The sequence below is a fragment of the Lipophrys pholis genome (assembly GCF_963383615.2).
Source record: "Lipophrys pholis genome assembly, chromosome: 7".
NCBI classification, from domain to species: Eukaryota; Metazoa; Chordata; class Actinopteri; order Blenniiformes; family Blenniidae; genus Lipophrys; species Lipophrys pholis.
The window spans coordinates 11,611,199-11,626,148 of NC_137638.1; the positions used below are offsets into that span (position 1 = coordinate 11,611,199).

The following is a 14,950-nucleotide window of genomic DNA, read 5'->3' on the forward strand; positions in this document are numbered from 1 at the left end:
TTTAAATGATTTTTTTTTTTCCACTGAACACGCATAATTTGTTTGTGGCCAGCAGATGGCGCCACCAGTCACATAACATTGTACTGAAAATTCAATGAACAAAATGTCACTGAGAGGCCCGAGGACCCGGCCTAAACTCATACAGGTTTACTGTTATATTTGCTCAATAATTAGAAGGGTCAGTCCTACAAACTTCCAATCAAAAACACTTTGAATGGTACTGTGTCATTTTGACAATCAGATATTTTTGAAATAATTCAAAGTTATTTCTATGAGATGTGTCAAAGTGGAAACACCTTTATGCTTAATAAGGAGCCATTTACAGAAATATATACTTCCAGTTTTTATGTGAAAATACCTGAATTGAAAACAGTGACAGACATGACTGTAAAAAGTGACGTGGCAGTTGCTATTATTGTCTTTTCGACAAGTTAAATGTTAATTCTGGCTCTGTGGGAATTGGATATCATTGCCTTCTCAATCATAATCACGTGGGCTGATAAAAATAACCTTTGTATATATCAGAATAGATGTTCCAGCCTGTGGCTGCTTTTTTTAAACTAGTGTTTATGTTGGGAGTGGGGTGGGTGGTGTTGGGAAAGGTGCTGGAATTTGACCCTCAAATGGGGGTAGGAGGAGATAAGAACGATAAGAGGAGCAGAGTTATTTTTTTTAAATTACTAGCCAAGCAAACAGCAGTGTTGTGGACGCAGCACAAGGTCAGTATGGGTCACCTGTGTGTTCTGTTTTGGAACCTTTAAATGAAAGTTTAGAGCTTTGAAAGTGATATTCAGCAACCAGCAGTGTCGAGGTAACATTGGACTGTCGGCACAGAGTCTATTTTAAGGTTGCCAGCTTTACTGGACCGAGCTGAGTGAGGCTGTGTGGAACGAAACCACATGAAGGCTGTAATGTATGCGAGCGTGTCTCGATGCAATCTATTACTTCAGTTTTATTCTCAGACAATTATCCCCAGATCCTCAATTTTTACGATATGCACTAAACAGTGTATATTGGCACAAAATGTTATAAGAGAGGAGGATTTTTAATGCACATGGAGAAACATCAATTCCAGGAGACCAATTCAGTTATACTGGAAAACAAATAATTACAGTGAAGAATTGTCAAAACAGCATTGAGGTTTTTATAGTTATTGTTATATGGACTCTGACAAGTAGCCATTGTCCACATGACCATAGTATGACCATTTTATCATGACTGATAGAACTACATCTACTTTTAGCTACTAGAGACTTATGCTGTAATTCATGACACTGTCAGAGTGACAACCTTCTAAATGGCAAAATGATAATATACGTTCACTGACTGAGTGCTTCTTTTCTCCCTGGCCCCCACCTACAGCATCAGGATGAGGGTGACTACGATAGCTATCCTGTGTCTGTTCCTTGTTGTGGTTGGTATCAACTTTTCGCAGGCTGGCATAAAGGGGAAGGTTGGTGGACTGACAAAACTTTTAAAGAAGCCATTCAAAAACAAGCCTAAAGAAACAAGCATTAAAAATTCTAAACAACCCATACAATCCAACCCAGTAGGTCATCCTCAACAACCAGGAAGTTACCCCAACCAAGGAGGGTACCCTCAACAACCAGGTCGTTACCCCAACCAAGGAGGGTACCCTCAACAACCAGGACGTTACCCTCAACAACCAGGAGGTTACCCCAACCAAGGAGGATACCCTCAACAACCAGGAGGTTACCCCAACCAAGGAGGATACCCTCAACAACCAGGAGGTTACCCCAACCAAGGAGGATACCCTCAACAACCAGGAGGTTACCCTCAACAACCAGGAAGTTACCCCAACCAAAGAGGATACCCTCAACAACCAGGAGGTCACCCCAACCAAGGAGGCTACCCTCAACAACCAGGAGGTCACCCTAACCAAGGAGGCTACCCTCAACAACCAGGAGGTTACCCTTACCCTGGCAGCTATCCTCAGCATCCAGGGTATCCTGGTAGGACCTATCCGGTTGGTGGATACCCAGCACAGGGCTCCCCATATGGAGAACGTTATGGGGGTCACCCAGGTGGTTACATAAACTACAACCCAAACAACAAAATCCTGAGTCCTCACTATGGTGGCAGCTTTGGTTATGGGGGCTATGGTGGTGGCGGTGGCTCTCCCTTTTCTCACTCTGTAAATGCAATGGGATACGCACCCTCTGATAAGTCCAGAGGTTTTGGGCGCACTGCAGTAATGGCAGCTGCTGGTGGGGCGATGGCAGGAATGGCCCTGGGATATGGGTTAGGAAGATTCCCTCGTCCTAATTTTCACTTTCAAAGCCCAGAAGAAGAGTATTATTACAATTACTACATGTTCAAGAAATATGGTACCCGGTCAACTGATGGTAATGATTACAGTAGAGATTACAGATTCAGTCAAAATGTTGAGACCTTTGATAAATACATGACAGCTTGCATGAAGAGAACAGACCTTCTGCCAGTAGAGAAGAAAAAGCAGCAAAATAAACCTGTTAGGACCACGACCATGCCAACAAAAGTCCCTCCTGTAAAAACGACTGCTGGCACAGTTACTGCGATCAGCAGCAATTCTACAAGTTCTTTACCTCCACCTTCACCGGTCCATGACAATAAAACAGGAGAGACTGTAGAGACTGGCTTCCTCGCTGTAAATAACACAACTACTGTTGCAACAGTCTCTGGACCTGGCAGCCGTTCAGCAAACAGCAACACCACTGCAGAGAAGGACCCTCCTTCAGTTCCACACCTTCAGGATAAGTCACCCTCACAGCTGTTTAACAATGCAGCGGCTGATGATGATGACGATACAGTCAGCATAGTAGAGATTGGCTACCCAGCACTGATCAAGCAGATGAAGATAAAAAGATGCACAGAGCTTTACGTCGTCTACGCTGAAAAGCAACTGAAGAAAAAGACAACGCCAACGCCAACACCCCGCAGTGGAGTGCGGGGACTACGGATCGGTTTGGGAGGACATTTATCTGTGGTCACCAGCATTGTACTAATTATACTGAGCATTAACATGCAGAACGTGCTGCACTGAGGCCTTCATCAGCAACAAGACTGATGAGGGAATAAAACACTGAGGAGCATAACAAAGATGGTTGTTGATTCAAAGTCCCTACAAAAAAATATTTTCAGAAAATGTGTATGGAAATACATCATATTCTGGTGCTATCATAAAATCTGTTAAGGTGGATAAACACATTTGATAGTGGTATGTAAATGCAGTTATTGGCCATGAAAATTGGTGTGAAAGCCCCGTTTACACAACAACGAATTTGAATGTATCCGCAAAACTATTCCCTCCTGCAGAGACTGCCAGAGGCGAAATAGCCTGTTCCTGCTCATCCAATTGTAAACAAACATGGCGGCCGCGAAGTGGTACGACTCGCGGTCTGCATTCTAGTTCTATCTTCCATATCGGTAGTTTTATAGTTGAGACTCACCCCTGATGGCATCCAATGCGTCATCAGTCCACGCGGATGTCGGGTGCGCTCCATTTTCTTCACTTTTATAGTGTTTTGTTCTCTGTACACACGTCTGTGTAGTTTCATTACAAAATCAAGCAACAGCGCCCTCCTGTGGCCCGGCATACTAACTACATCCGTGTCTCCGTGTCCGCTGCTGCAGTGTAAACACACTCCTTTTTTTTTTTTAACGAATTAGTTGTTGTCATTTGAAACGTTGTCGTGCAAACAAGGCCAAGGAGAAACTGAATATTGTAGTTAATACAAATAGTACAGCCAATAGTTACATATTGTGCACTACTGAACATATGCATTAGATTATAGTTCAACTGGTAAATGTATAACAAAACACATCCTTGGTGTAATTGAGTAATAGTAGCTTTTTATTGTTTGTTTTTTTGGACAATATGAATTGAGTGTGGCAGCGTCTTAGAGGTTAGCAGTTTGACGTCACAGCAAACAGAACTGGGTTTGATTGTGAGCCAAGGTTTTTCTTTTTTGCATGTTCTGCCTGTGTCTGCATGAACTGTCTCCACTACATTGGTAACTACATTACTGTGTGTGTGTGTCCTTTGACAATGCACTTGTGCTGCTCTTTTGGTGTACTATGATGTATAAATTGATTTCCTTGTCTCCATCCTTATTCCACTGAAATTATTTTTCTTCCTCTTTCCTATCCAGAGGAGATGTGCTGCGATTTATACTTTGGGACATCTGAGTTTTTATTTATATTTCTGTGATAATACAGCAACAAACCTATGATGTACTGATATTAATCTGTACTTATTTCCTGATTCTGACCACACTGACTGCTTCATGTGCATTAACCTACAATGGATTAGTATACATGAATGCATGTTTTTGTTTATAACAGCACGCAGTTTGCAATTGACAGCTTAATGTACCTCTTTAATAGTCAGTCTGCCTATATAGTTCAATGCATTTAGGAATATAGTCCACCAGTCATTTTTTCTGCCGACTTGATTTTGAGTTTAATATAATAGCCAACTGTGACATTTGTTATTAATTCCTATCCGGATACAAGTAACATGTTAAAATGTTTTTTTTCTTGTTCTCTTTGTAACACCTGTATAACAAATTATTGGATATTTTTGAATAGTGATATATTATCTTAATATTGCCCAAAATTGTACACTTAAAAATAAAGATTATATCCAGAACCCTTATAAAAACAATCAAACATACAGTCAATAAACTTGCGTGCGATATTCCTCATAATTGCTTTTAATAATAATAATAAAAATTAAAAAAACACCTAAGGTGGCTATTTTTTCTTTATTCTTCTGTACCTGCTTGTGGTTTCTTTTACGTACACCCGCTTTCTCTCCAAATATATACAGGCTTGGTTAACTTCAAAGACATATTTAGATGAAGTTCTGCTTCTTGGTGTGAGTGTGTGATGATGAGGTTTGGTCTATCAGCCCCGGCAGACTGTCCACACAGTCCTCCGCCTATGTTGGCTCTGAAAACTCCAGTCTGGATGAAGTGGGTGGAGAAGATGGATGGATGAATTTCAAGCACATGAAAACAGTTCATTGGTCGTCTCTTTCCACAGAAATATGATACCGCTCGAAAGTGGCTGAAAGCCTTTGTATTGACGGGAAATGACTAAGATCATTTTCTCCGCAGACCTCATGGATGGCTCCTGTGTTTTTCTAATAGATTTACTGTGGAAAGCCCTCAGAATGATTTGGATGACATTTTAAAATGCATATTGTTCATAGAAGTCCATAGTCTAAACAATTGATTCTCAAAGAAATTACTTGTTTATTTTTTCTCACTTCATGACTCTTGTCATTTTGTAGCAGTAAAAGGTACTGTCATGCCACATTCAACGTAACACATGGAGATGACTTGAAATTAAATAAAAATCATGCCATATTATTTCGTAATCAGACAAATGTAAACCTAAACTACAATATTCACAACCTCCAAGATATGTATGATAGACGTGGCCTGCTATCATTTCAAAAACTTAAAGAGAAATATTCTCTTCTTGGGTTCTTCTCGGTTTCTCTACCCCCAACTGAGATCAGCAGTTGGTGCTCATGGAGTCCCCTGGGACTCATCCCTACCCTCTCATCCATTAAGGACATGGCTTGAACCTAGATCATCCTATACTGGCTCACTTTCTAAAATGTACAATCACCTGGCCACAGAAAATGCCCAAACACTGGGGGTGATTGACTCCTGGAAGCGTGACTTCGAGGGACAGGATATTGAACTCGACTGGGATAAGATTTGGTCTAACATATTTATTTCATCCAAAAACCCAGCACATCAACTTTTACTCTATAAGTCTTTGTATAAATTTTATGCCACACCATACAGGCGTTTTAAAACATTATAGACAGCCCAAACTGCACTAAATGTAACCAGAATACTGTAGGTACTTACCTTCCTGTGTTTTGGGAATGCCCTCCAGGGGAAGATTTTGGTCTTTCCAATTCTCAAAGAGCCTGCTGGCTTATTATCTAATGATGAGTCGTCCCTCAGAGATAACACCAGGTTAGCACCTAGAAAATCATATTTGCAGGTTTAAATGAAGACAATTATCCATTCAAAGAATGGACAAAATCAGTTCAGGGATATCAGCCTCATAGAACAATCAAGACTCGGGCATCCTCTGTCGAGGCTTGGGATGCCCTCAGTAGTTCTCTCTCAGACCCACATGTTCTTACAAACCAACAACCCGGATTAAAGAACTTGATATTCCAACAATCCTCACTCAAGAGTCTACCCACCGCTTGTATATTAGTTGGTGTAGATTTGGGTTTGTCAAACTCTCATTTTTATTTTGTGTTACTCTGATTCTGTGTACATATGTTTGGTGCTTTTATCACTCACTGTAGTTTTATTTCTATTCTTTGTCTAAAATAACTCAGCAAGGCAGTGGTGGAACGTATATAGTTCTTTGTTTTGTTTTATTTGTTGTTACTGACTGAAATCCTTACTGACTGTATTTATTCTGTAAATTTCTCTCATGTAACAAAAACAATAAAAAAATGTATCACAAAAAAACAAACACACCAAATACAGACTTATGTCTTGATTTTACCTTGAGGATATTCCATTTTTTTTTACTGTAAAAGAATGAAATTGATGTTACTTGATGTGGGGTTACAATGCTAAAAGGGTCTTCTTGTTTTCAATCAAACACCTCAGTAAAGTAAGGTAAAAAACAAACAAGTATACTAACTGAACAATTAGAAATGTATTTCCCCTTTTCAGTCTATATATTAGAGACATGCCAAGGTTCAATTGAGGTGCCAGGATCTGCCTCTTTTGAAGGAAATGTTATATTTGTATGCTTTCAAGAAACAATGAATAAATATTATCATTGGAATATGGCTTTATCCTGAATATACTGTGTGTTTGTACTGATTATAAAGTATGATAATAGTGAGGGAAGGGAGACTCAGAGCAGGTTTAAAATAAATGACCCAGCAGAACAAAATGTCCAATAACTATCAGTGACTCAAATTCAATCTGATTTATACGATAATACCTTTATAACCTGCATCATGAGTCACATTGCAGAGCAACATTGCATTTAGATTTTCTAACCCAGCTGGAGGATTTTATTGTGCCTTTTCTTTAGTTTAAATTTTGTTTCATGTCTGGATGGAGGAGAGCCAGTGGCGTCAGAAGGACAGTGTGATTTTTCATGTGAATGCTGGCAGTGATCCCGGTTGGTGAGGTAAGAGGTAAGAGATCATTGATCAACAGGCTCGAGATGCTGGGAAGTGACTGAGTGAAAGGAAGCCTCGCCCTCCTCCTCTGGCTGCGTGATGTTCACGCCCCACCAACACCCAGGACACGAGCCTTTTTCTGAAAGATACAAACCCAGGGAGGAGATGTGCTCTGAGGACACTCCATCCGGAAGAAGAGACTGCAACTAGTCAAGGTGAGGCTGTGTGTGTGTTTAAACGATCTGCGCTTTGGTTAATTAGGGAATAACAGGCACGGCTGTTTGTTCTTCTTCTTCAGTTTCCAATGACACTGCAGTTCTGATCTGATTAAAGTGGCTGCAGCCACAGAGAGGCATGCTCTGTGTGCAGGAAGATTCTGCGCGTGTTTACCACTGGGCATCTGTAGATTTACCCCGTTTCACATCGGCATCACTCGAGAACGTTACTGGATGATGCATTTGGGAGTTGTGACATTGAACGCGCAGCTCTCGCGCCTCCACCCTCCGCCACGCCCTTTCAGCCACTTAGACGCTTGTTCTGTTTCTGCAGGAGGGAAACGGGCAGATTTTAAGATTTAAAGAGCACGATTTCCTCTTCCAGTAACCCCAAGTACAATTAGTAGAAGTTAAATAACATTGATTACTAGAAGAAACGTGTTGATCTTGTCTTTGGCATTATGTAAATCATCAGAGGTGGAAAAAAAAGTACTGAACATTAGTACCAGGATACAAACACTGTTACAGTCAATATTATACGCAAGTATAAGTACAAAGTGATTCTCTGAAATTCTACTCAAAGCAATAATTACTTTTTAGCACATTTACTTGGACTGACAATCAGTTAAAAGCTCCCAATTCATAGCTGAAGCACCTTATGAATGAATGAATGAATGAATGAATGAATGAATCTTTGTATCTTGCTCTGTGGACCAGTTTTTACACAGAATGCCCCACCAGCTGCAACTGGGAATTAAACCTGAGTCCCTCGCAACACTTTACTGAGGGGCGTCACCTAATTGCAGCATGTACATTTTTTATATATAAATATATTATTTTTTAAATACTTTGCCTCTGCACTTACTGAGAGTGGGGACTGTGGTACGACTCCAATGCTGTTGCTTGTTTTTAGCAATAGTTTTTGATAAACAAGCAGTGAGTCATAAAGAAGGGAAACGACTGTCCGAGTCTCTTATCGGAGTGAGTTTCCATACACCATCTAAGAGGCTCCATCAATATAGTAACAAAACCACATTAATACATATAAATGCATTTTATAATCACTTACTAAAAATATTGGCATATGTGTTACTCCATGGGTCGTATTGTGTTAAAATATACATGGACATCAGCAAAGGAGATTTTTAAAAGTACACTTTATTGAACTTAGTATAATGAATCAGTCTGATCTGCTTACATATCGTAACAGTTTTTCTCTGCTTTCTCACTCTGGCATGTTTCCTTTCCTCTTCCCCGCCGTCCCTTCAGGTTGAAGATGAAGCTGAACTCAATATCGGTGCTCTGCTTGCTCCTGCTTGTATTTCATATCCCCTTTTCACTGACAAAGGGAGGATCAAAATCAGGATCAAAAGGAGGGTGGGTTGGGTCTTCCTCTAAAACATCCTCCTCGACTAAACATGGAAAAGCCAATACCAATCACAAAAACAGTCACAGCAAACCTCAGAGTACAGCTCCCAAACAGTCAAGCAACAACCAACAAGGAACCAGAGTCATTTACCCGCATACGGCGGTGGTAATTCCTGGAAGATACAGCACTCCGGGGGGCTACCCGGGGGGATACATCAACCAGAACCCAAACAACAAAGTCCTGAGTCCGCACTATGGCGGTAGTTTTGGTTATGGGGGCCATCAGACTTGGGGGGGCTCTCCGTTCTCTAGCAGAATTTCAGAAATAGGTCTGTACCCCAGCTCTAGATCCAGAGGGTTTGGTCATCGTGCAGCGCAGGCTGCAGCTCAAGTGACTATAGCCAGGATGGCCCTGGGCTATGGCTTAGGAAGGTTCCCCCGCCCCCACTTCCACTTTCAGGACTCTCAGCAGGAGTGTCACTACAATCAGTACATGTACAGAAAATATGGCCCTCGGTCAAGTAACGTCAACGACGACAGCAGAGACTACGTTTACAGTCCGTCCTCTCAGGCCCAGACCTACGAAAGTTATATGAAGTCGTGCATGACGAGATCTGACCTTCTCCCCGCAAAGAGTAAAAAGCCACAAAACCAACCAGCTAAAACAAATGTGACTGAGGCCGTGTCCTCGGTTTCAGAGTTGGAGACAGTCACAAACACCAAGATGGGAGACAGCCTTAACAGCACAGCCACAGTAAACACTGAGACCTTCAAAGCCTCCAGTCTCCCTCCTCTGAATCAGTCCCAAGACGAGCCGGTCGGACCAGCTTCCCTGGTGGCCAGCAGCGCGGAGGACGATGACACAGTAAGCATCGTGGAGATCGGTTACCCAGCACTGATCGAGCAGGTGAAGGCAAGGATATGCTTGGAGCGGTATCTGGATTCCTCTGAGCAGTACTTGAAGACGCAGCATGGACGCGCTCAAGCGCTGAAGACTGAATTTCAGGGACTTTCAGCTGCGGTGATCGGAACCTTCCTGATGCTCCACAACAGCAACATGCTCCCAAATTAGATCATGAACTAGCTGCGATAATGAATGGGAGACGAAGAAGCAGAGGGACACTGTTTACAGTATGAAAAAAAAGAGAGTGAGTAGAAATGACGGTAGTCCTGTTCTCCTTGATCGACTGAGAAATGAACATGAACTGGAGTTTGCATGTCGCCCCTGAGCCTGAGTGAGTTTTCTCCGGGTAGTCCAGTTTCCTCTCACATTCCAGAAATCTTCACATGAGATTGATTGTTTACTGTTAATCGACTTGTAGCTGTGAATGTGTGTGTGTGTGTGTGGTTGTTTGTCTTTGTTTGCCGTGTGATGGACGAGCTTTCAGCGCCTGTCAGCGCCCCGAAACTGGGTAAAAGACAATACAAGATGGATCAATGGATGAAATTAGCTTTAATACTGAAACGCGTTGCTGGTGTGTGAATCCCCATTAAGCCATTTATATCCAGTCGTCAGCTTATGAGACGCTGAACTTTTGATTGTAATATCCGTCTCATGTATCATGTGTGCTTTTGATGTAATGATTTGTTCGGTTGATTTTTTTCACTTTTGTATCGGAACCTACTGGAAACAACATATTTATATCTGTATGTGTTTTTGACATGTCTGAAATGAATGAATTAAATAAATAACAAGTATGATTAATACCAAGGACATTTGCGTTTTATACTCTTGTCGGTATGAATGCGAGTGTCTCTCTCACCTGTTCAGGGTCTCCTGCCATTTGCTCGTCGTCAGCAGGAATCAGCTGCAACACTAAGTTGGGTAAAGTGGTGTTAAAAGTCGATCGATAAGAAAATATTTAAAACTCTCTAATGAAGTCTCGGTGAGAGCAACCACCTTTTAATTTCTTTATTAAAGTGTCACCGAGTTGCTCCTAATTCACAGTGTTGAACGTTGTTTGCCAAACACGTTTTCTCAGCAAATGATGTCGTACCAGAGTATCAAGTGTTGGTCGTTTCGTGCTTTGGGTCACGCGTGAGAGCAGATATCTTCACCAAACAAATGAACTGTGGCTGCATCCAACCTGGTGGGGAGTTAAAAATAAAACATTTTAATGGTTGATAATGGCAGCACTCCGGTGTTGTGGCGTAATCGAGAATTCTCCCGGTTCGAGTCTGGGATGAGCTTTAGGGGCCTTCTTGTGTGGAGTTTGCGTGTTTAATCTGTTATTTCCTCCCGCAGTCTTAAAACCAACTCCACCACCCGCACGGCCATAAATTAAAGATGTACAGAAGACTAATGGAGGGTTGGTAATGGCTTGGCTGTATAAATGACCTCCGGTGCCACCTCTCATTGTAGGAGACATTTATTGTGACGTTAAATATCAAAGGATGGCTGAACTTGAATGTTTGGTGATTTATGTCGTAACTTGAACGTTTTATAGACAAGTCCTGATTTCTCCTGACTTTGTGATCACATGACGGCAGTTTAAGATTCTCCAGGTTGCTCCTCTGATCCCTGTGAATGAAAGTATTAACTGAATAACATGATACATTTTTAATTTTCCATTAGTTTAATGCACACAAAAAAACAAAGAAATGACACAAATGCTTTTTTTTTTTTTTTTAAAGGTTTACTCATAATGAAAATCCAAACATAGAAGCCTGTTAATTATATATAACAAAAACCTACAAAAATATGTGAAGCATATATTTAAATTCAACAAGGCTGTTTGCATACAAAACTTGCATGAAGTCTAAATGATTACATGACAAAGAATTGCACTGAGAAATGGCTGAGTTGTGTTGTGTTTTCAGCTGCTCTTTAACTCCGACTGTTGAGGTAGACTTAACTACACGTCTAATTCAGTCTATTCAGATAGTTTTGGTCAAATGTTTCCAGAAAAACACTCACAGTTATTAACACCAGTAAAATCATGACCACTATTATTAAAAGTATAAAAAAATACAACAGGGTCTTCATAATATTACACTGAGACTCCAGGATACAGTCCAGATATCAGATTATCTCGCTAATCTTGAAAATTGTTTGGTGTGTTTTCTTCTTGTCCCGACTGAAGTACGGTGCCACATGGCTGTCCTCTTCCTGTCTTCATGGAGGGTCAAATAAGGGCCAAACGAAAAAAAAAATAAACTCTTTAAACTTATTTAGTCTTTAATTATAGTCCTCTTCTCAGTGAGGTCTTTGGCTATTTCTGGCCGGGGTTTATCTTTAGAAAGGTCTCTACAGGAGTGCCATCCAGTGGCCGAGGAGCAGAGACACCAGCGAGCCGATGACGACGATGATGCTGTTGTAGATGGGGCCACTGGAGGCCCCTGTGTAGTACTCCATGTCTCCGGAGCCCTCGGACTCGTAGCCAGGCCTGGGGCCATAGCCGCCGCCGCCACCGTACCGTGGGTAGCCATATCCTCCTCCATATCCTCCATATCCCCCATATCCTCCCCCGTAGCCGTATCCTCCACCATACCCAGGTCGGCTCAGGGCAGAACCGATCATAGCGCCTCCTATGGCTCCCGCAGCAGCTGCCCCGGCTACTTTACCTGCACTGGGGCCTCTGTTCTGGACCACCACAGGAGCCGGCCTGTAGGACTGACCACCCCAGCCACGGCCGGGGCTTCCTCCTCCTCGACCAAAGCCGCCGCCTCCTCGACCAAAGCCGCCACCTCCACGGCGGGCCTCAGTGCTGGGGAGCAGCGTGGCAAGAAGCAGCACACTGAGGGCTACTGCCAGGGGAAGCTTCTGCAGCTGCAACATGATTCTTTACTCTGTGGAAACACGGTTAAGGAAATAAGTTAGGACGAGTGGAAGTGGTTTACTGATTCATATTGACGTTAAAAGTACTAAAAAAAAACAGCAAATTGTTGTTATTGACAGTTGTGTGTGTGTGTATTTGTTACAAATACTTGGATTACTGTAATTAAGTTCCTCTCGGTTATGCCATCTATTCACACTTCGATACAAGCGACAGCAAATAATCTGCTTTGCCACATTAAAAACCATAAATCGCTCCTGAGTTCGCCTAACATTTGAAATAACGTCCAACCTTTAATTTGCTCCTTTGTAGCCACTAAGTTTAGTCTTTTAACAGACACATTTGTTTCTTAAACAAATTGCAACATTTTGCCACTGAAGGTGACTCTTTGAGTACTTATTGAGAAGAGTAGTTTTTTTTTTTTTTTTTTTTACTTTCTCCTGTGATTGAGTGTGGTGTGTGGTGCACATTTCTCGTACTCGTTTCACCTCTCGTAAAAAGTGCTGTTTTCTCTTAATGCCTGCGCTTGTAAGTATGAATGCCCTCGATCTGTACTTATGTAAGCATATTTGTTTTTGTCCCATCCCCGTTTATGACTGACGAGATGTTCTCGGTGCAGCTTTAGTTCGGGGGTATTTTTACGTTGTTGACAAATTAAGCGCAGCACAGATCATGGCTCTAAATCCAGCTTTGAGAAACACATCTTACACAAGCACCGAAGCACAATTTAACAGTGGCGCTGACCTGCCATCAGATAGTTTTCATAATCCCTAAAGATTTTTAATTGGGATCTGGCAGATACAGTTCGGGGTGGATCTGTGGACAAGGCCCGCTATGAGAAGAATTAAAGCAACTTTTTCTACCTCCAGCGGCAGCCAGGAGGAAATCCACACCACAAAGAGAAGAATGTGAAAGGAAACCACTTGCATGAAATAATAAAAAGGACTATAACTCTTAACTGGATACTGCAGGGATATATGGGATATACGAGTGCTCGACCGATGGATGGATATTAATACGTTATTAACAAAAATCTCACGTCCAACCAACAGAAATATTCATTTTTGTAATTAAGCACAAACTGAAGGTATTGTACCAGTGCTCAGTGTACCATTAACCCTGTTATTCGTGTACACATTCCAGGTACTTATTATTCATGTATATCGTCTGATAGCTTCAAAATCAAATTGCATCCGCCGAACAGAATGATACAGAGCTACTGCAGGAAGATTTTAAGCATCCGTCTGGGAAAAATCTAAGTACTACTCTCAAAAACAGACTGTTGATAAGCAGTGTTATGTAGCTTCGAATATATTCAAAATGAAACAAATCACATAGATTAAAAACGATAAATCCAATTTGATTTGGAAGAAATGTGCAGGTTATATAACCATGAAAACTTAACGTGACCTCAGTTTACAAAATAAAATCCTACGAGCTTGAAGTTCAAAAGTTTCTTCAAATTATGTAATGAAGATTATTATTGTACCAAAAACAAAAGTGTGATCGACTCATTATTTATTGGCACACTAATAAAACAGCGGGTCCCCTCTTCTTGCAATAAAAGACTTCTTCTTGTTTAAAATAACTTTTTATTTCATATGGCCATTATAACACATTTGCCATTTATTTTTAAGACGTGAATTAAAAACTTTAACTCTAGTGAACAGTCCAGTAAACACCGTGTCTTCCAGCAAGAGCTGAATGAGCTGTAAGCCACATGACTTAACTCACTGTGTCGTCAACAAAAGGTGCTCACTCTAATCTGTCTTCACCTACAAGATGACTGGAGCTATTATTACTCCAGGTCACTTGGCTAGAGAATAATCCAGAGACTCTCAGATTATGGTTACGACACCACAGGCACGCAAGAAAAAAAAAAAAAAAACATTTATTGATTTGTAGAAATAATTGTGCTTTCTTTAAAAAATAATAAAACAAACCCCTGTCTATTTGATTAAATGTTGCCCAACAAAATAAAGACAATTTTGAAAAAAAAAAAAAAAAAACTACTGAAGAAAATGCCAAAACAAATCATTATGCATATTGTAAGAAGTAATCAATTATTAAAAGGTGACTGTTCAAACAAGATATTTGGTTGTATAGAGAAAGAAACGCTCACCTGTTCAGTCGCCTTTCGGAAGGAAACGTGGTGGTTCAGGTGTCGGTTGGTCGGTGTGTGTGCAGCTCCGGCTCCTCTGATGCTCTGTGGGAAACTCTTGTTATCCTCCAGACAATCTCCGTCAGGTGGAGTGGATCACCGAGCCGCCTCCGGCGGCGATTGGCCAAGCCTGCTGTAAGCTGCCGTCCCGCCGACATCACACACAAATACGTGGGAACGTGGCTCTACAGAAGTGTTTCTAAATTGGTCTGAAATCATTCAACTGTCCACACACTGAATTAACCAG

At 41.4% G+C, this 14,950-nt stretch overlaps 3 protein-coding genes across 3 annotated transcripts; 2 read left to right on the plus strand and 1 right to left on the minus strand.

Moving 5' to 3' along the window:
* The first annotated feature begins 614 nt into the window (after positions 1-614).
* LOC308111827 (uncharacterized protein) lies at positions 615-4,107 on the plus strand. Its single transcript, XM_080466876.1, has 2 exons — positions 615-719; positions 1,363-4,107. The coding sequence occupies exon 2, from the start codon at positions 1,370-1,372 to the stop codon at positions 3,041-3,043; it is 1,674 nt and encodes a 557-aa protein (XP_080323002.1). The 5' UTR covers positions 615-719; positions 1,363-1,369; the 3' UTR covers positions 3,044-4,107.
* A 3,198-nt stretch (positions 4,108-7,305) lies between these two features.
* On the plus strand, positions 7,306-10,479 carry prnpb (prion protein b). Its single transcript, XM_080467881.1, has 2 exons — positions 7,306-7,398; positions 8,668-10,479. Exon 2 carries the CDS (start codon positions 8,675-8,677, stop codon positions 9,836-9,838), a length of 1,164 nt encoding a protein of 387 aa, XP_080324007.1. The 5' UTR covers positions 7,306-7,398; positions 8,668-8,674; the 3' UTR covers positions 9,839-10,479.
* An 849-nt stretch (positions 10,480-11,328) lies between these two features.
* sprn2 (shadow of prion protein 2) lies at positions 11,329-14,821 on the minus strand. Its single transcript, XM_080467188.1, has 2 exons — positions 14,665-14,821; positions 11,329-12,555 (listed from the first exon to the last, which is right to left on the minus strand). Exon 2 carries the CDS (start codon positions 12,542-12,544, stop codon positions 12,014-12,016), a length of 531 nt encoding a protein of 176 aa, XP_080323314.1. The 5' UTR covers positions 12,545-12,555; positions 14,665-14,821; the 3' UTR covers positions 11,329-12,013.
* Positions 14,822-14,950: the final 129 nt, after the last annotated feature.

What these genes read in the sequence shown, in the direction of transcription:
- LOC308111827 (XM_080466876.1), top strand. Translation starts at nt 1,370, where the DNA reads ATGAGGGTGACTACGATAGCTATCCTGTGTCTGTTCCTTGTTGTGGTT.
- prnpb (XM_080467881.1), top strand. Translation starts at nt 8,675, where the DNA reads ATGAAGCTGAACTCAATATCGGTGCTCTGCTTGCTCCTGCTTGTATTT.
- sprn2 (XM_080467188.1), bottom strand. Translation starts at nt 12,544, where the DNA reads ATGTTGCAGCTGCAGAAGCTTCCCCTGGCAGTAGCCCTCAGTGTGCTG.